Below are 25,676 nucleotides of genomic sequence, written 5' to 3' on the forward strand. Positions count from 1 at the left end.
ATTTAGATGCATTTATAAAATGTGTTACAGCAGAACACTTACTAAAATAAGATTGTGCATATGGGAACTTGAACTTCTAGGTCATTTGTTTTTAGTTCAAATTACTATGACATAACACTTAGCTCTGATAGACCTGTGTCTCATGAATTATCAAAAGAGCTAAAATTATGAAAAAAAAAGGAGCTAAGATTATGTATTTATCCATGAATGCTATTTAAATGTCTCAAATGATTATTTTCCTGAAAACATATATTTTAGGGAGGGGGTTGCTCTGTATTTATTGTCCCTGTATTATTTCTCTGTAGACAGAATGGTATATTGGGTAAGAATGTGGTCTTCAGATGTAAAATGACTGAATTTGAACTTGATCTCACCAGTTGTGAGATTTTAGATAATACATTATCTTCTCCACTGTGTCCTCATCTCTTAAATGAGGATAATAATTTGTTTTGTAGGATTGCTGGAGAAATTAAGTAATTCCTTAAAAGTACACAAATGCTTTGGAAATAAAATTTTCGAGTTGAGTTACTAAATAGTCCCTTTGTTATTTTGGAGACTTAATCCTCCAAAATCCTTAACTTATTTATATACATATAAGGAGCCTCCAACTTAAAACAAGTTGTGTTTGAGATATTTATTGGCTTGACATTCTGCAGTGAATCTCTATTAGGTAATGAGGTTGCTTTGTGAAAAAACATAATCCTAATGTAGCAGAAATAATAAATAAAATGGAAAGATACTGTCTTGGGTATTGATGGTTGAGTAGTAGTAGGTTTAACTAGAGGCTTTTGAAAGAGACTTTTATAGAAATTCTGAAAGTCATTCAAAATTTTTCAAGGTATTTTGGAAGGTTAGCATTGATTCTTTCCTAATTTTGCTTCCAGCTTTATCATTTTTCTTTCCATTTACTTATTTTTTATTTATTTTTTTAAAGATTTATTTATTTATTTATGATAGACAGAGAGAGAGAGAGAGAGAGAGAGAGGCAGAGACACAGGAGGAGGGAGAAGCAGGCTCCATGCTGGGAGCCCGACGCGGGATTCGATCCTGGGACTCCAGGATCGCGCCCTGGGCCAAAGGCAGGCGCTAAACCGCCGAGCCACCCAGGGATCCCCTTTCTTTCCATTTATGATGGAGATCTAGCATCACTGCTGTGTTGCACTGTGTGGTAATACATCAGCTATCAGTACAGCTATTTTTTGATTGATTTGTTAAGATTGGTTACTGGATGGGAGCTATTTTTCCTTGGGTAACAGATGAAGTGAAAGGAAGAAGATAGTTAAGAAGGACATGTGCTTTTAGTAGTATAAATATACTATGAATGCTCTTGGAGAGAGGCAAGGAGAGAGTAACTTCCTGTACTGGTACATTCATTCCCAGTTACTGTGCATAGTACATTAGGAATAGAGTAGAAGGAGAGAGTGAGTATAGGCTATTTGTATATAAAAGATGCTTACAAAATGGGTTTTTGTATAAACACGCACTCCTGAAATATACAACTTTTCTTTCAAAAAGCGATTCAAGATTTTGTAGGGTTATAAGTAACCAGGTTTATCATTATGAATAGCATTTTGAATTTTTAAACATTTTAACTTGTATGAGAATTCTGGTTAAATAAGAGATTACTTACATAGAGTACAACACAATATACTTTGTGTGTATTAGAGTTCAAAGATGGAGATTCTCCTGTGTTCTCCTTAGATAAGGGCTTGGTCTCATACTTTAAAAAGTATTTAGATTTATTAATCATGAAGAAACCCAGCTTTTTGATATCAGAAAAGTGTTACAATAGTGCTGTAATTTCTATATTAGATTTTAGTTACTTTGATTTGTAGACCATTGTGACACTTGAGTAAAAGTTTTATTACTTTTGTATGTTCTTGCTTAAAAATAAATATGCAATTCTTTAATTAGGAAGTAGCTGTTTTTGTCTTTGATAAAAAGCTGATTGACAAATATCAGAAGTTTGAAAAAGATCAAATCATCGATTCTCTAAAACGAGGAGTCCAACAGTTAACTCGACTACGACACCCTCGACTTCTTACTGTCCAGCATCCTTTAGAAGAATCCAGGTAAATTTCTATAAAGGCTTTTTATAAAAGACTTGTTGAACAAATAGTTAATAATTTTATATTTAAATTCTGTCTGGAGAGCATGCTCTCAGTGAAAAATTCTTATAAACTGAGTGTTGAGTTCTTATGGATTTTTTATTTCTGTAAAATTTATTTATGTATTCTGTATATTTGCCTCTTTTTGAAATAGTAAAAACTTTCTTCACATTTGCCATCAGTCTGTATTTGCTTACTTTGTGCTCAGCCCTACAATAGTCAAAGTGGAGGATGTAGAAGAAATATAGCATGTAGCCTCTGTCTGAAAGTAGCTCTCCTTTTAATTTGGTAGAATATTTTGCCTTTGCATTGATTACATATTTGTAGGCTGTTTTTATGTGTGTTTCAGGTACTCTTCTAAATATTTAACCTTCTGATATGCTCAGCATGTCAGTCCATAGCTCTCATTCACTCTGCCATTTATTTTTCTCATGGCTGAGCTTAAGAGCTGTTGCTGAAAATAACAAGAATATGAAATTTATGTTGTGTAATCTTAACTGGATCCTCAAGCTGTGGTGCTTCTAATAGTCCATTAGGTACCCTAGCTATACAAACTTTTCCACATTACACATAACCCCTAATTTCCTTCCTTTTTTCTTCCTACCTAGCAGACTGTATTCCTCAGTTCAATTAAGAAGATTTTAATGAAATGGTTTGCCAGTTGTGTTTTATGGACCCTAGAATTTAAAGGATAGGGGAAGAAAGGACAGATAGAAGAAAAGAGCTGGCAGGGTTCCAGTCTTCTAATATCTCTTTGGCCAGGACATTTTTGCTTTTATCTTTTTATGTATTGAATTTCTGGATAGTTCTTACTTTGGAATCTTCAGGAACCCACTGTTGCTTATCTCTCTCCCTCAAGAGCACAAGATACTTTCTTTCAACTTAAAAGAAAAAAGCTTAGTATTTACCGTAAAAACTGTGCTAAATGCTTTGCATCTATTTAACTCATTCAGTTCTCACAATTATATGGAAGAACTGAGAATCAGAGACATTACTTCAGCCACATAGATACCTTGATTCCTAAGCCCCTGGTTTGTTTTTTTCCACTGTTTCATGGTGTGCCTACCCAGAAATATGCCCATATATCTCTTATGATGATAATATTTTTATTGCTCTTCTTTTTCATGAACAAACCCAAAAGAAGAGTATAGTTGTTGGCTCTTATGTAAATTCACTATTGTGAACTCTTTATGCTGAAGTGGGTAAGTTTTGTTTGCTATACTTGGCCTGAGCTTTCCGAACTGTACCGTTTTCTCTGGAGTGTTTTCTATCAGCATCTACCATCTCACCTATCAGAATCCTACCCATCTTTATTACTTTAACTTGTATCAAGGTGTTTTATATTTCATCATTACACATCACTTGAGGGGAGAAGCTATCCCTGCAGCTTCTTTTATAGTGATTTAAATATTATAGAACTAGGGATTTGTTGGCAATTATTACAAAAGATAATTCAAGGATTACTTTAAGGCATTTTCATTGTTGTAAAGCTGTAAAGTTGATAGAAATAGGACAACTTTAGGGAAGGAAAAACATGACTTCCAGTTTTTAATGAATTAATAATGTAGAGATAACACTGGAATTATCCAAAAGAAATGTTCTATAATAAAGTCATCCAGGTGAAAGCCCCGAGTTGGGTGATGTACAGTGAGAGTAACATGGAGGTAGGTAGTAATTAAAACCATGAAAAAAAGAATTTTTCAAGAGCATGAGTCAAAAGAGTAGAGTACTGAAGACAGAACTTGGAATGAAGAGGGGAAAGAAGAGCCAGGAAAAGGAATGACTGATGAATGATGATTGTTACATGGCAGGAGAAAAACAGGCAGCATGTTATGGAAGCTAAAGGAGGGGAGGGGAGAAAGGACCCACTAACACTCATGGCACTGAGTAAATGAAAATAAGGACTGAGAAGAAAGACTTCATTACATTTGACTAATCAGAGATTTTTATTGATCTTCAAATACATCAGTTGTAGAATGGTGGTTTGGAAGCTAGAAAATAGATATCAAGGAGCCTAGCAGGGAGAACTTCATTATATGAATACAGTCTGACAGGAGGAACTCAAAGGAAATTTTAGGAAGATAGTTTAATCACTAATACACTGAAGTGAAGTTTAGGGAAATTAAGTCATTCATGTTAGATGAATTTTATGCTTTTTTAAAGTAAAAAGTGGATAATAGATGAGTAGTCATTAAAGGGGACCATGGAATGAGGAACCAAGAAGAGGGCTATAAAGGAATGTTCTTGAATGTTGAAAAAAAACAAGATTAAAGTACACTATGTGACTTTACACTGAATTTAAAAAGACTTGAGCTTTCTATTTTTTCCTTCTGCTTATGATATAAGAGAGTGAAAGAAACTTCTGGTGGTTATTATAGGTTAATAAGGATTTGCTGAGTAAAGGGTAATTTGGGTGATAGTTTATTGTGATAGTTCGGAGAAAGAAAGTAATCAAATATATATGGTCAGTATTGAATACTTTGAATTTGGTGAATAAAGGTGCTGGTGGGCTTGATTTAGTGGAGGTAGTAAAGGGGTAGGAGATGATGGCTAGTAAGTAGCTGTGGTTGGGGAAGCAGTTATTGAGAAGAGGATATGGCCCTTTTGGTATGTGACTGTTTGTAATGGTGATGGGAGTGAATATTCATGAAAGATTAGAGGGCTTCCAGCTGGAAGAACAATCATATGGATGTTGATGTGGCCAAGGATGATGTTGTGGTCAAGACATGGAGGAAAAAAATAAGAGTCACTCAAATACATGAGTTCTGGGAATTCTAGAAAACCGTAGAAAAGACTTCAGAGTATTTGATCGGTTTTCCTCCAGCAAATGAAAGCCTGGTATCCACTGTGTTTATGAGCTTGGTGAGAGAGTAAAGAATAAGGTAGCATCTTTGTTGATGACTGATCAGGTGTTGCTTTCTCCCTCAGCCCCAAGCAGCTCTCTCTTAATCTCCCATGTATGAACTTCTGCATATGCTTTCATTTGAAAAATGGGTTCAAAGTGCAAGAAAAGTCACACAGGTATAGTGGGCAGATGAAACTGCAAAAGGTGTGCTTGCTGTTAAACACAGTCCACGTGCAGAGGCTTGATTGAGCTTTTTTACCGCACTACCTTATAGTTCTTCATTGCCAGAGCCTAAGCCCAAGGCATAAAATGTTAGGACTTGAGTCTCAAACACTTGGTAATTATAATAGCGGTAGAGATTTATTAAGTTTACATGCTAGTCACTCTGCTATGTACTTTACATTCATTATCTCCTTTGATCTTCACAGTAGTCCACTAAGGTGGTTTGTTATCACCATTTTACAAATGGACAAAGTGAGGCTCCATCTGAGGTGTCCAAGTCACCTAGTCCGAATAGGGATGCTGAGACTTGAAGTTGGGTATTTGTTGTCAAAGCCTGAGCTCTTTATGATTACTCCATAAAGCCTGTTGAATGTTAATTTCTAACATTTTCCAAATTTCTAAATATTCTTATACATCAAAAGCAATAATTTAAAATTTTAAACATTGTGACACCATTTTGTTATATATGAAGTAGGTAAAAGGCGCAAAGCTGCTCTGATTGAAGTAGTGAGAGGGGATCTGGAGCTGTGCTCTGGGCCTCTTTCTGAATTTTCTTGCTCAGAGGGGTCATTTCAGCATATGCTGAAAATAAATCTAGATTTCTACCTTCTTGTTGACCACTAATATTTTGTGTATATTTGACTTTGATAATGTTTAAAAAAATGATGGTAAATAACTTTTTCTTTTTTTAAAACAGAGATTGCTTGGCGTTTTGTACAGAACCAGTTTTTGCCAGTTTAGCCAATGTTTTAGGTAATTGGGAAAATCTACCTTCTCCTGTATCTCCAGACATTAAGGAGTATAACCTTTATGATGTAGAAACTAAATATGGTTTGCTTCAGGTATGTATTTTATTCATCATGTGAAAAGAGTTTTATCCTTCAAAATTGTTTTTGGCTACTTAAAACTTATTAGCAATATCAACTGCTTTATGTAAACCTTTGGGTCCTTTGAGTAATTTAAAAATTATTTCTGTATTCTGCCATTTTTTTTACAGTATATTGTTAGGTTTAAATTATATTTTAGGGGATCCCTGGGTGGTGCAGCGGTTTAGTGCCTGCCTTTGGCCCAGGGCGCGATCCTGGAGACACGGGATCGAATCCCACGTCAGGCTCCCTATATGGAGCCTGCTTCTCCCTCTGCCTATGTCTCTGCCTCTCTTTCTCTCTCTGTGTGACTATCATGAATAAATAAATAAAATCTTTTAAAAAATTATATTTTAGGTTTATAAACATAACATTGGTAACCTTTGTAGAAGAGCACTTACTGACTCATTTGTTGATGGGTTGGTTCCCTTTTGATTTTTTTGAGTGCTAAACTTTGAGACTGTAATTTCATAAACAAAATATTAAGTTGAAGTACTAACATACTTAAAAAATAAAAATTAAATCTTTAAGGAAATTATGTAATCAGTATCGAGATAGTTACACTTTTCTTATATGTTCACTTTTTCTTTTTTTTTTTTTTTTTTAATTTTTTTTAAATTTATTTATGATAGTCACAGAGAGAGAAAGAGGGAGAGGCAGAGACACAGGCAGAGGGAGAAGCAGGCTCCATGCACCGAGAGCCCGACGTGGGATTCGATCCTGGGTCTCCAGGATCGCTCCCTGGGCCAAAGGCAGGCGCCAAACCGCTGCGCCACCCAGGGATCCCATATGTTCACTTTTTCTGATTTTTCTTTCCCTGTCTACCAAAATATCTTCCACTCTGTAGTGTATATATATATTTTTTTTGTAGCATATATTTATACAGGAGATTCTTAGTTCTTTGGGGACAGAGATCATTTTATTTGTTATTTTTTAAAAACCGCTTTATTGATATTAATTGGCATATGATAAACTTCACACATTCAAAATACTATATTGTTTTATAAATTTGACATATATATACTAGTGAAACCATCACTACAATCAGAATTATGCATATATTTATGACGCCCAAGAGTTTTCTTACCCACTATAATCCCTCCCTCCTACTTCTTACTATCTATCTCTTGTCCCAGGAAACCACTGACCTGCTTTCTGTTCCCATGAATCAGTTTGTATTTTCTACAATTTTATAACTAGAATCATACAATATATACTGTTTTTTCCTGTCTGGCTTCTTTCACTTAATTCTTTGAGATTCATCTGTATTATGTGTATCAGCACTTCTTATTTATTGCTGAGTAGTAGCCCAGTGTGTGTGTGTGTGTGTGTGTGTGTGTATAAATATATACACACCATAGTTTGTTTATCCATTATCTGTTGATGATCATTTCATTTGGGGTGTTTCTAGTTTTTGGTTATTGCAAATGCAGCTGCCATGAACACTCATATACAAGTTTTTGTATGTGCATATGCTTTAATTTCTCTTGGTTAAATACCTTGGAGTGGAAAGTCTAGATCAAATGGTATGCATGTATTTTGGTTCTTTGGAAACTACAGACTTCTAAAGCGGTAATACCATTTTACATTCCTGTTGCAATGTATGAGAGTTCCATTTTTTCCATATGTTTGCCAAAAGTTGGTATGATCAATCTTTTTAATTTTAGCTATCCTAATTGGTACACAATGGTATTTTGTTGGAGTTTTAATTTGCATTTCCCTGATGAAATAATGATGTTGAACATCTTTTCATACACTTCTTTGCCATCTGAATATTTTTTTGGTGAAATATCTATTCAGCTCTTTTGACCATTGTTTGAATATTTTTTTGGTGAAATATCCATTCAGCTCTTTTGCCCATTTTTTTGCCAAAAGTTGGTATGATTGGTTTTTTAAATTTTAGCTATTCTAATTGGTACACAGTGGTATTTTGTTGGAGTTTTAATTTTCATTTCCCTGATGAAATAATGATGTGGAACACCTTTTCATACACTTCTTTGCCATCTGAATATTTTTTTGTTGAAATATCTATTCAGCTATTTTGCCCATTTTTTTGAATGAATGCCCATTTTTGAATGGGTTGTTTTTTTATTACTGTGTTTTGAGATTTCTTTGTAAATTATGGGCACAAGTCTTTTATCAGATACATTACAAATATTTTCAATATTTACAAATATTTTCTAGTGTCTGGCTTATCTTATTCTCAACAGTATGTATATTTTTAATTGTAGTAAAATACACATGACATAAAATTGACCATCTTACCATTTTTAAGTGTATAGGTCAGGGACATTCAGTGCATTTATATTGTTGTGCAACCATACCACCATCCATTTCCAGAACTCTTTCACTTTGCAAAACTGAAGTCGTATCTATTAAACAATAACTCTTAATACTCATCCCCACAACTTCCCAGCCCCTGCAACCATTTTACTTTAATTCTCTATGATTTGACTACTTTACTTTAGGTGCCTCGTATAAGTGGTATCATATATTACTTTTTATTACTTTTCCTTTTGTGGTTTATTCCACTTAGTATGTTCTTGAGGTTTATCTATGTTGTAGCATGTGTCAGAATTTCCTCCCTTTTTAAGACTGAATAATGCATTGTATGTATTTACCACATTATGTTTATTAATTTGTCTATGGACACTTGGATTGCTTCCAAATCTTGGCTATTGTGAGTAGTACTACTATGAACGTGGGTGTAGAAGTTTCTCTTCAAGGTCTTGTTTTCCTTTTTTTGGGGGGATAGACCCAGAAGTGAAATTGCTGGACCATATAGTAATTTTATTTTTTATTTTTTGAGGAACTAGCATACTGTTTCCCATCATGGCTATCCCATTTTATATTTCTATCAGTAGGGTAGCACAGGGTTCTAATTTCTCCATGTCTGCATTGACGTGTGTTACTTTGTAGTTTTTGATAGTAGCCATCCTAGTGGGAACAAGATGGTAGATCGTTGTGGTTTTGATTTGCATTTTCTTAGGAGTTAGTGAATTTAAGCATCTTTTCATGAACTTATTGTCCATTTGGATATCTTCTTTGGGGAAGTGTCTATGTACGTCCTTAGCCTGTTTTTTAATCAGGTTAATTTGTTGTTGTTGAGTTGTAGGCATTTATTATTTACTCCAGATATTAACCTCAGTATATAATCAGATATGCGATTGGCAAATATTTTCTACCATTCTCTGGGTTGCATTTTCACTCTGTTGATTTTGTCCTTTGATGCATAAAAGTTTTTATTTTGGTATATCCAATTTATTTTTTCTTTCATTGCCTGTGCATTTGATGTCATATCAAATAAGTGGTTGCCAAATCCAGTATCATGAAGCTTTTCCTCTGTTTTCTCCTAAGAATTTTATGGTTTTAGTATTATGTTTAGGCTTTTGATTTACTTTAAGTTGATTTTTACATATGGTTTAAGGTAAGGGCCCAACCTAATTGTTTTGCCTATGGATATCAAATTTTCCCAGTAGCCTTTGTTGAAACTTCCATCCTTTACCCATTGAATGGCCATGGTACCTTTGTCAAAAATCATTTGACTTTTCTAGACTTGGAAAACTTTGTGTATTTTATAAATTATATTTGGGGAAATAAGCAGTTTTAAAAATGCAATTCTTATATGAATTTCATGGGTTCCAATGTGTTAGAACTGGAGAACATTCATTAGAGAGATATTAAGTCCTAATTGGTTATTATACTAGTTACTGAGGATAAATATTCAGGCAGTTAGTTGTAGCACATTACATCTTAGAGAGTGGTGAAAAATGAAACTGAAAAGATAGAAAAAGACCTTGTTGGTGATGGGGAATACCAAAGGATTTTTTTCTTTTTTAAAGATTTTATTTATTCTTGAGAGACACAGAGAAAGGCAAAGACCTTGGCAGAGGGAGAAGCAGGCTTCCTGTGGGGATCAGGCCCTGAACCAAAGGGTTTTAAGCAGTGTAAATGATCTGGTCTGATAGGCATTTTAGAAGTGCCATTCTAGAAGAGTGGAACTTGGGCATAGGGGATATACTACTATGTAGGGTTATTTTCAGAATCAAACATGTAAATTTATATAAGTACTTAGCATAGTGCCTGCATGTAAAAATAGTTGATAGTTAAAAAGTCTTGCTCAAAAATCACATAAAGTACTAGAGGGATAGGGTGAAATTATGCAGAGTTAAAATAGGCCCTGTTGACTGACTATGGGGATGGGAATTGGGAATGGTGTGGAATCTAATATGATTTCCTGCATTTATTGAGATGTTAATATACCATCATTTGAAGTAATTTACCAGTGGGACCTACGTAGGTTTAGTGACTTGCTCAAAGTTGCGAGACTAGTAAGTAATGAAGTGGGAAAAGGAATCCAGCTACTTTCTAAAATAATACTCTTTTTTGAGTATTTGAGTCAACTATTATTGACTTACCTTTGTATTGAAATTGTAAGGTTTTATTTTTTTTTTTTTTAGAGAATTCTTTCTCATATCCATTCATTAAGCAAATATTTATTGGATAGCTATATGTCTAGCACAGTTCTGGGTGCTAAACGTATACCAGGGAAAAAAATGGACACAGATTCCTGCCTTTTAGAACTTATGTTCTCATGGGGGAAGAAAGACAATAAAATAAATAAATATTCAGTATATTAGATTATCATAAGTGCATGTGGAGAGAATAAGGGAAGGGAGAAGAGAGGATAGTTTGGAGGGGGAGGAAAATGTTGCACTTTTGAATGGGAGTAATCAGGAACTTTATAAATGAAAAGGGGACATTTGAGTAAAGATCTGAAAAAAATCAAAGAAGTGAGCCATCTAGATACCTAGGGAAAGAATGATTTAGGCAGGAAGGAAGAGCAAGTGCAAATTCCCTGAGACAGAATCATGTATGACATGTTCAAGGAATAGTGAAATACCTGGAGTGGTAGAGAGTAGTTAATAGGATTAGTAGTAGGAGACAAAATCAGAGAGTTAATGAGTGGCTAAGTCCTCTTAGGCCCTGAAAGCCAGAGAAATACTTTGAATTTTACTCTGAAAGAAAGGAAAGGCCTTTGAAAGGCTTTGAGCAGAAAGGTGACATGATCTGGTAGCTGCTTATTGAGAATTAAATTATGTTGAGGAGTATGAGCAGGAACAAAGAGGTGAAGTAGGTGGCTACTATAGTAATACAGGCCAGAGATGTGATGGTCGAGGGTAGGGAAAGTGGATCAAATTCTAAATATATTTTGGTGGTGTGGTGAAGGTATTGGAATTTGCGGATGCCTTTGTTATATAAAAAAAATAGAGTAGTGCAGGATAACTCAGAGGTTTTTGAAAAATGGAAAAGTGAATCAGTGACCAACGACTGATGTGGGGAAAAGACAACAGGAAGAGAGAACTGAATTGAAGGGGAGGCTCAGTTTTAGATTCTTTGAAAAATGAGATGCTTATAAAACATTCAAGGGGAGAGAAGTCAAGAAGGCAGTCAGATAATCAAGTCCGGACTTGAGAATAGAGGCCCAGCCTGGAGATAATGTAGGAACAGTCGACATCTGGATGGTATTGAATGTTGTGGGAACACTGAGAAAGAGTAGATGAACACTTCAGATGTCCAAACAGAGTCCACGAGTTTAGGGGACTGAGGAGGAACCAGCAGTGACCAGTGGAGTTGAGGGGAAACCTGGGAGACTGGTGTCCTGCAAGTCGGGAAGTGTTAGTTTGCCAAAATCTACCCCTGGAAACAGAAATCCAGCCTTCATTTTTGGTTAACAAATTCCATAGTAGTCTCAGGTACAAATATTAAAAAGACCAAATACTAAACCAATTTGAGAATATGTGACCATCAATTAACATGAAAACTGAGCACAATTCATAAAAACTGAATTTCAATATGAAGTATAAATACAGAAAAGTATCAAGAATTAGAATCAAAATGACAAAGAGTCCCTTGATATTTACTATCTGTAATGAGAACTGAAGATTCCTTCACATTTCAAATACAGAAACTGAGTAAGTTTGTATTGAGAAGTGATTTTAAATTATCTTTGATTTTACTTATGTTCATATAGAAAGGAACTTTAATAAAGAGTTGTACTCTGGTTTTTTTTTTTTTTTTTAATTTATGATAGTCACAGAGAGAGAGAGAGAGAGAGAGGCAGAGACATAGGCAGAGGGAGAAGCAGGCTCCATGCACCGGGAGCCCGACGTGGGATTCGATCCCGGGTCTCCAGGATCGCGCCCTGGGCCAAAGGCAGGCGCCAAACCGCTGCGCCACCCAGGGATCCCTTTTTTTTTTTTTTTTAATTTTTTTTTTTTATTTATTTATGATAGTCACAGAGAGAGAGAGAGAGAGAGAGAGAAATCTTTTTTTTTTTTAATTTTTATTTATTTATGATAGTCACAGAGAGAGAGAGAGAGGCAGAGACACAGGCAGAGGGAGAAGCAGACTCCATGCACCGGGAGCCCGACGTGGGATTCGATCCCGGGTCTCCAGGATCGGGCCCTGGGCCAAAGGCAGGCACGAAACCGCTGCGCCACCCAGGGATCCCCTTGTACTCTGGTTTTATAACTGGGATCTTCCAACTAATGCTTAGATCATTGTGGCAACTGAGAATATCTACTCTTTTGCGTTTATGATGAAATTAAATTGTTCCCTGACATATAAAAAAAATCTTTTATTGAGAGAAGCAGCAATTACTATTTTTAAGAGACATTTTATTATTGTAATTGAGAGGGTCTTTATTTAATGTAAAAGTATCTCTCCTCCCCACCCTGCCCCATTTACAGGTTTCTGAAGGATTGTCATTTTTGCATAGCAGTGTGAAAATGGTCCATGGAAATATTACACCTGAAAATATAATTTTGAATAAAAGTGGAGCCTGGAAAATAATGGGCTTTGATTTTTGTGTATCATCAACCAATCCTTCTGAACAAGAGGTAATGAAGGTTTTCTAATTTTTTTTTAAAAAAAGATTTTGAGTGATCTCTACAGCCAACGTGGGGCTTGAACTCTCCCATTCCTGAGATCCAGGATTGCATGCTCTACTGACTGAGCCAGCCACGTGCCCCAGTCTTCTGATTTTGTTCAAGCTGTGGAAATTTATGATACATCCAGAATGGACTAGAGAATTTATGTCTAAAACATTATATGTTCTCATTCATTTGGGGAATATAAATAATAGTGAAAGGGAATATAAGGGAAGGGAGAAGAAATGTGTGGGAAATATCAGAAAGGGAGACAGAACGTAAAGACTGCTAACTTTGGGAAACGAACCAGGGGTGGTAGAAGGGGAGGAGGGCGGGGGGTGGGAGTGAATGGGTGACGGGCACTGGGGGTTATTCTGTATGTTAGTAAATTGAACACCAATAAAAAATTAAAAAAAAAAAGAGAATTTATGTCTGATAAATGTGTAGAAACAGGCTATGTGGTACAATGTAGGTTTAAATGTATAGCTTTATAGAAAATTTCTAGTGTTCATCTTACCTAAGAGTATTCTTTAGTTCATTAGTTCCACAGTAGTGTTACTTGAGTAAAGGATGCTAGAGGTAAACAAATTTTTTTTAAATTAAAAAAATTTTTTTTAACTTAAAAAATTTTTTTTATTGGAGTTCAATTTGCCAACATATAGCATAACACCCAGTGCTCATCCCGACAAGTGCCCCCCTCATTGCCCATCACCCAGTCACTCCAACACCCCTCCCACCTCCCTTTCCACTACCCCTTGTTCGTTTCCCAGAATTAGGTGTCTCTCATGTTTTGTCATCCGTCACCCTCACTGATATTTTCACTCATTTTCTCTCCTTTCCCCTTTATTCCTTTTCACTATTTTTTATATTCCCTAAATGAATGAAACCATATAGTGTTTGTCCTTCTCTGATCGACTTATTTCACTCAACATAATACCCTCCAGTTCCATCCACTTCGAAGCAAATAGTGGGTATTTGTCATTTCTAATGGCTGAGTAATATTCCATTGTATACATATACCACATCTTCTTTATCCATTCATCTTCCGATGGACACCGAGGCTCCTTCCACAGTTTGGCTATTGTGGACATTGCTGCTATAAACATCAGGGTGCAGGTGTCTTGGTCTTTCACTGCATCTGTATCTTTGGGGTAAATCCCCAGCAGTGCAATTGCTGGGTCGTAGGGCAGATCTATTTTTAACTCTTTGAGGAACCTCCACATGAAGTAAACAAATTTGAGAACTATCAGGTTAAGTAGGTTTTTTTCCTGAGGATGTCAAATACACTAACAAACATTGTGCATCTCTAGCAAGTAAACACTTTTAAGGGAAGCAGAAAGAATTAGTATTGGTTGAGTATGTACTGTGGGTCAGACACTGTAGGTCCATTTTCTTCCCATGCATTCATTTAATCTTACAACAACCTTTTGAACCTGTTAACTAAATCACACAGCTAGATAGTGAAAGAATAAAGTTCCAAATAATAACCTGAGTCCATAAAACTTGAAGCCTGTGTATCGTAGGACATAGGTTATACCTTTTCATATTCTTACTGCATCTTGTAGTGATAATTTGTCTGCTGGAGGAGACCCCCAATAATCTGATGGTTACAAGAGTTCTTTTTTTTTTTAAATATTTATTTATTTTGAGGCGGGGGGAGCAATCAGAGGGGCAGGGGTAAAAGGAGAGAGAATCCCAAGCAGGCCCTGGGGTCAGGATGGAGTCCATTGTGGGGCTCGATCTCACAACCCTGAAATCCTGAGCCAAAATCAAGAGCTGGACGCTCAATGGACTGAGCCACCCAGGCACCCAGGTTGCAAGAGTTCTTATTCATATCTCTCAGTCTGTTTAGTGTCCTTTCCAGATTTGAGAATTTGAGAATTTCAGGATTGAAGGTGGTGGTGATTTTTTTTTTTTTTTTTGTGGTGATATTTTTACTTGCATGACTGAGTACAAATTTAAAACTAGGTTGCTACTGTTTGTTTGATAGTGGTTTTTTGTTTTAATTTGAGATATGTAGTCTATATAATCCCTTTTCTGTCTTTTTGTAGCCTAAGTTTCCTTGTAAAGAATGGGACCCAAATTTACCATCATTGTGTCTTCCAAATCCTGAATATTTGGCTCCTGAATACATACTTTCAGTGAGCTGTGAAACAGCCAGTGATATGTACTCACTAGGAACTGTCATGTATGCTGTATTTAATAAAGGAAAACCTATATTTGAAGTTAACAAGCAAGATATTTACAAGAGTTTTAGTAGGCAGTTGGATCAGGTAATTTGCCTTATATGTAAATATTTGCTTGCATTAAAAATGTTTAAGTGTTTCTTTGAGTTTTAAAAAAGTGTTCAGAAAATTCTCTAAAATGAGATGATATCTTATATTTTAAGTTTGCATAAAATCAACTTAACAAAAGTAATTCTGTAAATAATGAGGACTGAAATTTGTGATCACAACTTTAATTGTGGCATTTATTTACTAGAGTAAATACTGAACTATGATCTAAAATGCTGGGCATTTTGTTTCAGTAATAGAAACAATTTCAGGTATTGAAGGTTAGTATTTTAATTATCTTGCTACAGTTGAATTAGTGGTTTGTTCATTCTAACATATTTTTTGAGTAAATTTCAAAAAAGACTTTTTAAAATAGACTATTGACTATAAATGCATTATCTTTTTGAATATTTTATATTCACATTTAATATTATCACTCTTTTAAATAGTTGAGTCGTTTAGGATCTAGTTCACTTTCAAATATACCTGAGGAAGTCCGTGAGCATGTAAAACTGCTGTTAAATGTAACTCCAACTGTAAGACCAGATGCAGATCAAATGACAAAGGTGAGTACACATGAATTTCTGCCTTAGGTGGAGGGACAACGAGTTAAAAGTAGATTAAGGGTTTCTAAAGCAAGATTTAGTCAGGTAGAGTCCCCAAATAACATGAGTATCCTTGAATGTGTTAAATATTTAACTTATTTTCATCTTAAACAGTTAGTTTATGTATGTAATTGCTCTGATATAAAATTAAGATTTCAAATAATCAGAGGTCTAATAGTCATGTAGGTATAGAAATTCTGGACACATGAATGCATAGCCTTCTAATTTACTCATGTAAGTGTGGATTTTAATAGATAAATGGTATTCTTTATGCTTTCAAGATAATTAATCTTTCAATATCTACTAGTTAGGTAAAATGTTACTGCCTAGCCAGCTCATAGATACTGACTTGAAAGTTTGAATTTGAAAATAAATTTGGTTATTACTTCCTTATTTTGATTTTTGTAATAAGAATTATTAAATGGTCATTAGTATTTTGCTAAATGTATCTGAATATTTTTTCACTATATTATGGCAGTTTCAGGTATGAGAAGTACTTTAATATTTATCAAAATAATTTTATTTCCCTGTTTTTAGATTCCTTTCTTCGATGATGTTGGTGCAGTAACGCTGCAGTATTTTGATACCTTATTCCAAAGAGATAATCTTCAGAAATCACAGTTTTTCAAAGGACTCCCAAAAGTTCTACCAAAAATGCCCAAGGTTTGTTGTTGAACTTTTTTTTTTAAATTATAGTCAAGATTATGTTTACTATATAATAACTCTTGCAGAAGAAATAAATGTAACTTTTGCTTTAGGTGCATTAATGACTATAGAAGGCTACAGACTGAAGCTGAAAATTTAGTGGACCTTTTTGACAGGGTCCAAAAATAATTTAAAAAATCACATAGATAAAAAAGAATTAGAATACTACCTATGCAAAGGTAGCACTTGGACACTAAATATCGGGAGAGAAGTCCATAAGCTGTCATTGTGGAGATTATTGCTTCACCAGCAATTAAGGGGATACTTCTGTATTGATACTAGCTTCTCCAATTCCTTTATTTTTATTTATTTATTGATTTATTTTTGTAAAGACTTTATTTATTTATTCATAGAGACACACAGGGGGGCGGGGGCAGAGACACAGGCAGAGAGAGAAGCAGGCACTATGCAAAGAGCCTGACATGGGACTCGATCCAGGGTCTCCAGGATCACACCCTGGGCTGTAGGCGGCACTAAACCACTGCGCCACTGGGGCTGCCCTCCAATTCCTTTAACTGCCCTCTCAGGTTTATTAAATCATGAGTGTAATATAATATAAAAAATGTTGGTGAAGGCATTAGAAATCAGTGATCAGAATACTGGTGATATTCCTGTCTACAAAAATATTTCCAGTCTTTGATCTGTCAGATACTCATTGATTATGCACTGTTTGTCTAGCCCTTCATTTAGATGCTATGGAGAATAAAGAGGAAACCTAAAACACTGTTCTCACTCTCAAAGCTCTAGAGTATTTGTTAGATGGACTTAACATGCGTGAAACAATTAACAGTACAGAACAGTGTTTAAGTTGTGTGTTATGAATCATGAGTAATGAAGAGGAGAAAACATGTTAATAAAGACTAATGAGGGAAGATTTCCTAAAGGAATGGTGACCATATGTCTCCCTCTATCTGTAACATTCCCAAGTTATTTCTTTTGTCCTGACATAGTTAGCAGGAGCACCCCAATTTACTTCCAAAATGTCCTAGTTTCAACCGTAAATCATATGGTTATCTTCCCCAAAGGGATTGGAGATTTTATTTTATTTATTATTATTATTATTATTATTATTATTATTATTATTATAATATTATTTTTAGGGATTAGAGATTTTAGACTGTAACTTCAATATTAATACTAAAGACCTGAAGTTAAATTTAGTTTTATGAAAACATTTTTGCCTTTCAGCGTGTCATTGTGCAGAGAATTTTGCCTTGTTTGACTTCAGAATTTGTAAACCCTGACATGGTACCTTTTGTTTTGCCCAATGTTCTACTGATTGCCGAAGAATGCACCAAAGAAGAATATGTCAAATTAATTCTACCTGAACTTGGTCCTGTCTTTAAACAGCAGGAGCCAATCCAGGTATGTGTATAGGTACTCTTTCCTATTATTTAATGATATTAGTCAATGATGACTATCATTGAAAACGGAAGGAATGGGTATGCGACTTCTTAAAAAATGTGGTAAGTATAAGAGACTTTCTTTTCCATTAGTCAGAAGCAATTTTGTGTGTGTTTGAAGTGAACCATTGTTAAAATTATAATTAAACTTTACAAGTAAATGTCTATAGCTCTCCATAACTTACCATCTCAGAAAATAAATTGTAATGAGATGTTATACTCTTCTTATTGGCCTTATTAAAAGTTATAGGTTTGGGAAAAGAGATGTTATTTTTCTGCTGCACTTTTAAGTATTTGCTTTTTTGTTTTGTTTTGTTTTGTTATTTAGGGTCTTTAATTTGTAGATAGTTTATTATGCCAGTTGTTTCTCTTTATTTTACTGGTAACAAGTAAGTTTCACCAGAAGAAGGAAAATGCTTACAGCACCGTGGAAGTAATATGTGTATTATGTGTGTGTACTGTAAGTGAAAATGTAATTAGTCTCTGATGTAGACTCTACTGTAATATTTATTTGTCAGATTCAAGGTAGTCTTGTATTTACAACCAGTAGAGTCACACACCTGTGTTTGAATCTGGTCTTCTTCATCCTTACTAGAAGTATGACTTGGACAAATCATTACTCTCTTAAAGCCTCTCTTTGCTCATTTCTAAAGCAAAAGTGTTGTTGAGATTAAATGAAATTTCTAGGTATATAGTAAATATTATTACATGTTTTTGCCACTGCATGGCAGGAGCTTATTAGTAAACCATCAACTACTTGGTTTAATGGTTCTATGACAAGTTTTTTATGGCCCTTCCTTTGAAAGGAGGGGGAGAGAAGGAAGTCTGTGCTAGTAAGGCAAGAGTTCCTATGGCTAAGAAGGGGCAGTGAGGGAACTGTAGGCTTTGAAGCAGAATTCCCCAAACCTGTCAGGACATTAGGAAGGAAAGTGGTGCGTGCAGCCACATGTTCACTCAGTATTCTGCATGAATAAAAGGGACAGTTTGTTCCTTATAATATAGGTATGGGTGGCAGCTAGGTGAGAAAACAAGTGATCTGGAACAAAAACTGTTTCCTTCTAGAATTTTTCATGACAGTCCCTTTCATTTCTGTACCTTTTCTTCTACTCTTAATCTTAGAAGCCAAGTAAATTTACTACTTTGGGATACCTGACTTTGTTGTTCTCAGGCTTTCTTTTTTTTCTTTTTTTTAATTCAGTAGATTTCCAGATAGTGGTAGTTATGAGTATGTGACGTATTACTGAAGATACATGAGAGTTAGGAAATTAGTCTTCATTTAAATGTTTAAACTGAGAGCAGATGTTAAATATTGTGCTTCTGAATATGTAAGAAACTTGATTTGTATGTTTTTGTCTTCCATGCCTTCAGGCTAGCAACATGGTGAGTGTCAAGATATAAAACTAACTCTTCTGAAAATACTTTAAATTTTATCATATGTGAAATCTTATAAATTCTAGACTTTAATACATTGTTCCCCTTTTTTACACAGATTTTGTTAATTTTCTTACAAAAAATGGATTTGCTACTAACCAAAACTCCTCCTGATGAGATTAAGAACAGTGTCCTACCAATGGTTTACAGAGCACTAGAGGCTCCTTCCATTCAAATTCAGGTATAATATTTGATTTTTTTCTTTAATAATGATTTTGATTTTTAAAAAATTTTTTATTTTTAAGGCAAAAGAAAGAAGTATGTCTTGGGTTTGATTTGTAAAATCCTTTACATGAAACTCAATAGTGATATATATGAATCCATTGAATTGGATGGTTTACTGTTAACTAAAGTATACTTAGTATCTACTACTGTATCTGCTCCCAATTAATTTAAAGAATCAATTGACAAATACCTGTATTAATGAGGTAAAATTATTCATTACTTTCATTTATCAAAAATGTTGTATTCTGGAAGATTTGATTTATTATAGTTTGGATCAGTGTATCTTCTTCCTAAATGGTTAACTAACATAGGAATGAAAATGTCAAAGATACATGTGCCTTTTTTTATGAAAACATTAAGTAGGTACTCCCATAATTATAATTTTCTTTCATGCTTTGATAACTCAGTCTTCTAAGTGTTCCTTCTATACTGAAGTTAATTGTGTAGCAGGTAGATAGAAAACCAGACAGTAATTTAGTGTGACTATTCCTAATGTACATTTGTAGTCATGCTTTGTGACAAAGGTGATGTTAAACTGTTGTGTACTTTGCCAAAACTTTTAGTCCTTTGGCTTTGCTTAAAAGTTAGTTTGGTTCTGTAAGGCTATATGGTAAATAATTTTGGATCACTGTTAAAGTTTAATTTTTTTGATTTTTCTTTTTACTTTGGAAGATAAGTACTTATTTTAAGAACATCTCACTGCATAAATGGTTTTATATTTAAAGTTGCCAGTATAGAAATCCTAGTAAAGAAAAGCAGAATTTTAATTTTTAAAAGCTATTGACCAAAGCCTTTTTTTTTTTTTTTTACTAATATGAACCTAGTATCAGGGGCACCCAGCTAGCTCAATCATTAGAGCATGTGATTCTTGATCACAGAGTTGTGAGTTTGAGCTCCATGTTGGGTGAAGAGATTACTTAAGAATAAGTGAAGTGAAACTAATACCACATGTATAAGGTCACTTTTTTGACTCATTTCAGTCTTTGTCTAAGTTCTTTTGTTCAAAGTTGTGAAATTGATGTTAAATTTTGTCCGTATAAGGTTATGCTTTTGACGTGAGAGGATTAGGGAAGGTGTACTTATTTCTACATTTTAGCTCTTTCCAAAGGAGTTGTGAATTATTGCTTCCTAAAACTTTCCCCACAGGCCTTGGTCACCAACCTGTGAAATTAGTCAGTGAAATTATAGTCAGTGAAATTAAGAAAGAGAGAAATTAGTCAGTGAAATTATAGTCAGTGAAATTAAGAAAGAGAGAAAAGGCATGAAAGCCCATTTTTCTTCCTAAGGGGATTCATTTAGCCAATCAGTATTGGCCAATAAGTATTTATTAAAATAGTTAATATTTAATCCAGATTAACCTGTGCAACTTCGCTGAATTTTCCAAACCAGCATTTCTTGTATCATTCAATATAAGTCTTCAGTCACCAATCCAGCTAATTAGTATCAGCATTGCTCGGTGGAGTCTGATAAAGTTAAAAGACTAATAAGCTTTGGGAGAATCCTACAGCAAGAGTAAGAAACATCTTTTCAAGTTTCATGCAAGTAGAAGACTAGAAAGTAACTTCTGAAATTCATTTTTGGGGTGATATTTATAAAGTGAAATTTGATTAAAAATATTTAAGAGGCTAAAGAGTTTAGAAAAGTATTTGGGAAAGTAGAGATGGTTTACCAAAGTTAGGATGCTTAGAGGCATGAACAGGAATAATATATGTGAACCAATTTAAAACATTTTTACCTTTAAAATTAAAGACAGAAGCTGTGTTTATTCTCCTCTCTCCACCATCAGTTATAAAGTATATACTACGAGACAGAGAATACTGAGAATGAGCAGATAACTTCCTTGAGTTTGATTTCTTTCAGTCTCCTTCATAGGTTCTTGATTGTATTTCCTCGGAAGAGCTCTTCCTCCCGTCCTTTAGCTAAATGATTTAGACATAATTTAAGATTTGCCTCTTTTTAACCTACTGCTAGATTATACAGTACAATGCACATGCATGCCCACTGTCTTGAATTAAAGGCTGACCTTCCCTACAGACACAGCCTCTGGTAACAGGAGCACAGTGTCTCATGAACTATTCATCCTTGCGTATTCTCTCCCATCTGTGGAAAATGGTCCTGTGTGATTGTAGCTTGTACTTCTTATCCTCAAGTTATGTCACCCACTTATTTATTGTGGCTCTAAGTGGATATAAATATATAACTCTTATATCTGCCTCTTGGAAATCTGAGAATAAAGCAAATAAAATATGTGGCCATTGTTTTGATAACAAATTCTTAGTAGTTAATTCATTTCTTTCTGCTAACGACAAATGAATGTCTTTAAGCATACCAAAGTTTGTCCAGCTCTTTCCCTGATACATATTTATGCCACATTTAGTCCCCCTTCCTCTAGCCCCCCCTCTTTTCCTCTTAGCTTCTTATTCAGAGTTCCCAGTTACAGTCATTTACATTAGGGCCAGCATTGGCTAACAATGTTTTAAATAACCTTTTCCTGTTTCTGTGACTTATACTTGGTTAAGTTTCAGAATTTGGAAGTATGTAAAAATATAAAGAAAATCAAAATCCAGGAACCCTGGGTGGTACAGCGGTTTAGCACCTGCCTTTGGCCTAGGGCATGATCCTGGAGATCCAGGATCGAATCCCATGTTGGGCTCCCGGTGCATGGAGCCTGCTTCTCCCTCTGCCTGTGTCTCTGCCTCTCTCTCTCTCTCTGTGTGACTATCATAAATAAATAAATAAATAAATAAATAAATAAATAAATAAATAAATAAATAAAAAATAAAAAAAAAGGAAAAGAAAAATCCTCTCTCAGAGATGTCCAGAGTTAACATTTCCAGATGTCCAGAGTTAACATTTCCAGATCTATCCTTGAGTCTTTCTCCCTAAGCCTATAGACAGACACATGTACATACACATTTTCAAAATCGGGGTTATATAATAGTATCTTATTGCATTTCCCCCCAGTATAATTAAATTATCTTTTAAAATATATTAAAGAAAATGTTTGTATTATATTCTGTCATAAGGATATATGTTAACAGCTAGGAAATCCCTTATTTAAGAGGAATAGTTTTATGTCACATTGTACTTCATTGTCCGTCATGTGTACTTGCTAGTCCCTCAAAGATAGCAAAACTTAGGTGTTCCCATTTTTAAATAATAAATGATGAGGTGTGTTATCAGGGAAAGAAATTAGGAACGCGACCAAGGAAATGTTGTTACCATATGCTAGCTTATATGACCTTGCATGATTTTGAGGATGGTCTTTTGAGTCTGTTTCCTCATATGTAAAGTTGAAAACTAATGATAACTGTTCTTTCAAATAGTTATTGAAAGGAGTAAATGATATAATGTACATGAAAGTTTATTTCAAACTATGTGACAAATTAAATTAGCCTTGCAAATACAAAATGTTTTTTAATATGTGAGAGAAAAGGTGAAGAGAATCTTTCCTTAAGATTGAGTTGGTGTATTTTCTTAACAGGAACTCTGTTTAAACATCATTCCAACCTTTGCGAATCTTATAGACTACCCATCCATGAAAAATGCTTTGATTCCAAGAATTAAAAATGCATGTCTACAAACGTCTTCTCTTGCTGTAAGTAATTGCATTTTAATTTTTGCTTTTCTTTAACTTCTTATTGTTTTAAATTATTTTCTTATTGCTAAATAACCCTTTTATAGTTTGTATATATATATATATTTCATCTTAGCTGTAGATAACCTTTATATAGTACTATAAAAGTGAGCAGTGACTGTAGTTTTCCCTGATACATAATTTTGCAATATTGCATCCCTGACCTCCCATCCCTTAACTTTGAGTTCTCCAATAGAAAATTTGAGTAATTTTTCTTTCTTAATACTTTTCTGCTTTAATTCATAATTTATTTTGTTGGTAGTTTTAAAATAATCATGAGAGTTTAACTTGGTGTATAAGCCTAAAAACTTTTTGAACAGCTTCTTTTTATAAATTGTCTTTATTTTTAGTCATCTATTTCTGTACTTTTTATCTACCACCTTACTTGCCTACTTTAGAAAAAATAAGGGTACAGTAAAGCAATACATTAATAAGCATACAAGTGGGGGGAAATACTTGTGCTCAAAAATCTAGGTCAAAGGCAGATGACTCCTTTGAATATAGAATTTTGAGAGTTTTTTTTTTTTTTTAATTTTGAGAGTTAATAGTTGGTAGTCAGGGAAGTAGTAAATAACAATAAGTAACAGTTCTCATTATCTCATATTGGGAAGAATATATATTCCCAGCCTTTTCTCTGACAGTAGATCATAAGAATTTATCCACAGATAATTCTTTATTAGAGGTAACATTGAACATTCCCTTCAAATAGCAGTTTTGGAAAAGAGGAAGAAATGTCCTTTGTTCATCTGATCAGTTCTTTGTATTGATGTTTGATAATGGTCATGTTATTAAATTTGCATTTTGCAAATACAGTTCTTTAGAGATCTCTTCTATCTTAGGTGCAATGAAAATTTAAACATAAGCATTTGTGGCTTAAGCTTTAACTTAAGACAAAAGCTATTTATTTATTTATTTATTTATTTATTTATTTATTTATTTATTTATTTATTTATTTATTTTTAAGACAAAAGCAATTTAAATGGCATTTTACCTTATAATGATCTAATCCATTTTAGTTCATGGGTTTCTTTTTTGGGTAGGGTGGTGGTGGTGGGGTTGTATAAAGGTTCTGAGATGGAAAACAACACCAAAATAGGAAAAAATAACATTGTTTACCAAAATGAACAAGTGTGAAATGAAGTCAAGAAACCTGAGCTCTTGGGGATCCCTGGGTGGCTCAGTGGTTCAGCGCCTGCCTTTGGCCGAGGGCATGATCCTGGAGTCCCGGGATCTAGTCTCATGTCAGCCTTCCGACATGGAGCCTACTTCTCCCTCTGCTTGTGTCTCTGCCTCTCTCTCTCTCTCTCTCTCTGTCTATCATGAATAAATAAATAAAATCTTAAAAAAAAAAACAAAAGGAAATCCGAGTTCTTATTCTGACTCTGCTACTAACTGACCTGTGGCATTGGGCAAGTTACTCTAGCCCTCTGAGTCTTTTTCTTCATAAAAGTTAAAAGTATTTGAAATTCAGTTCTCTTCCCTGAAATTTTCTAAATTTTATGATTGAATTTTTGAAATAGATGGTAATACAATACAGCTTAAAATTTCATTTTCAAAATGCCCTTTAAAAATCTGTAGGCACCTGGCTGACTTGGTCAGTAGGGCATGTGACTCGTGATTTTGAAGTTTTAAGTTCAAGCTCCATGTTGGTTATAGAGATGACTTAAAATAAAATAAAAAATAGGGCAGCCCTGGTGGCGCAGCAGTTTAGCACCACCTGCAGTCTAGGGTGTGATCCTGGGGTCACCGGATCAAGTCCCGCATCGGGCTCCCTGCATGGAGCCTGCTTCTCCCTCTGCCTGTGTCTCTGCTTCTCTCTCTCTGTCTCTATGAATAAATAAATAACATTTCAAAAAAAATAAAAATAAAAATAAAATAAAATAAAATAAAAAATAAAATCTTAAAAAAACCCCATAAGTCGTACTGTATTTTATGGTGGCATAGATTTATTTTAGCATACTTATGTCAAAGTACATGTTCTATTTCAGTTCTAAGTATTTATGCAGAACGAGTGGGAAGCACTGATACTTAACTGATCTGAATTGATGCCTGGGGATGTCTTTTTAAGATGCCAACTGAGCCATTAAAGACATGATTACAAAGAGTTACACTGAATGTATTTATTTAGAGCAGTAACCCTGGAGTGGGTTTGCATTTTTTATATCATGTATAGTGCTCCTATTTTCAGAGGGACAACTGTGAGTTGTGAATTGTATTCATAGACATAGATCTCTAAGGTTAAAAATTTCTAACTGGGAAATTAGTGAAACATGCGTTATAAGTTAGAATTGTATTTTAATACTGTTTCCTGAAAGAAAAGAAAAATAAATTCTACACAGAGGTAGGTAAAATGCTCCAAGAGTTCTATTTCTTCATGATTTACATGACTAATATTTTATATTAAAAATAAAAAATTGGGATCCC

The 25,676-nt window shown here is 34.4% G+C and overlaps 1 protein-coding gene across 4 annotated transcripts in view; it reads left to right on the forward strand.

Moving 5' to 3' along the window:
• The window catches only part of SCYL2 (SCY1 like pseudokinase 2), a 64,432-nt gene that overhangs the window by 22,259 nt on the left and 16,497 nt on the right, over positions 1-25,676 (forward strand). For all 4 annotated transcript variants that reach the window (XM_038558780.1, XM_038558783.1, XM_038558781.1 and 1 more), the window contains 9 exons: positions 1,915-2,072; positions 5,873-6,017; positions 12,794-12,943; positions 15,025-15,246; positions 15,696-15,812; positions 16,389-16,514; positions 17,745-17,921; positions 19,449-19,571; positions 23,100-23,213. In XM_038558780.1, coding sequence (XP_038414708.1) covers positions 1,915-2,072; positions 5,873-6,017; positions 12,794-12,943; positions 15,025-15,246; positions 15,696-15,812; positions 16,389-16,514; positions 17,745-17,921; positions 19,449-19,571; positions 23,100-23,213 — 1,332 coding nt within the window. The remainder of the gene's footprint in view (positions 1-1,914; positions 2,073-5,872; positions 6,018-12,793; positions 12,944-15,024; positions 15,247-15,695; positions 15,813-16,388; positions 16,515-17,744; positions 17,922-19,448; positions 19,572-23,099; positions 23,214-25,676) is intronic.

Source organism: Canis lupus, chromosome 15 (assembly GCF_011100685.1).
Source record: "Canis lupus familiaris isolate Mischka breed German Shepherd chromosome 15, alternate assembly UU_Cfam_GSD_1.0, whole genome shotgun sequence".
NCBI classification, from domain to species: Eukaryota; Metazoa; Chordata; class Mammalia; order Carnivora; family Canidae; genus Canis; species Canis lupus.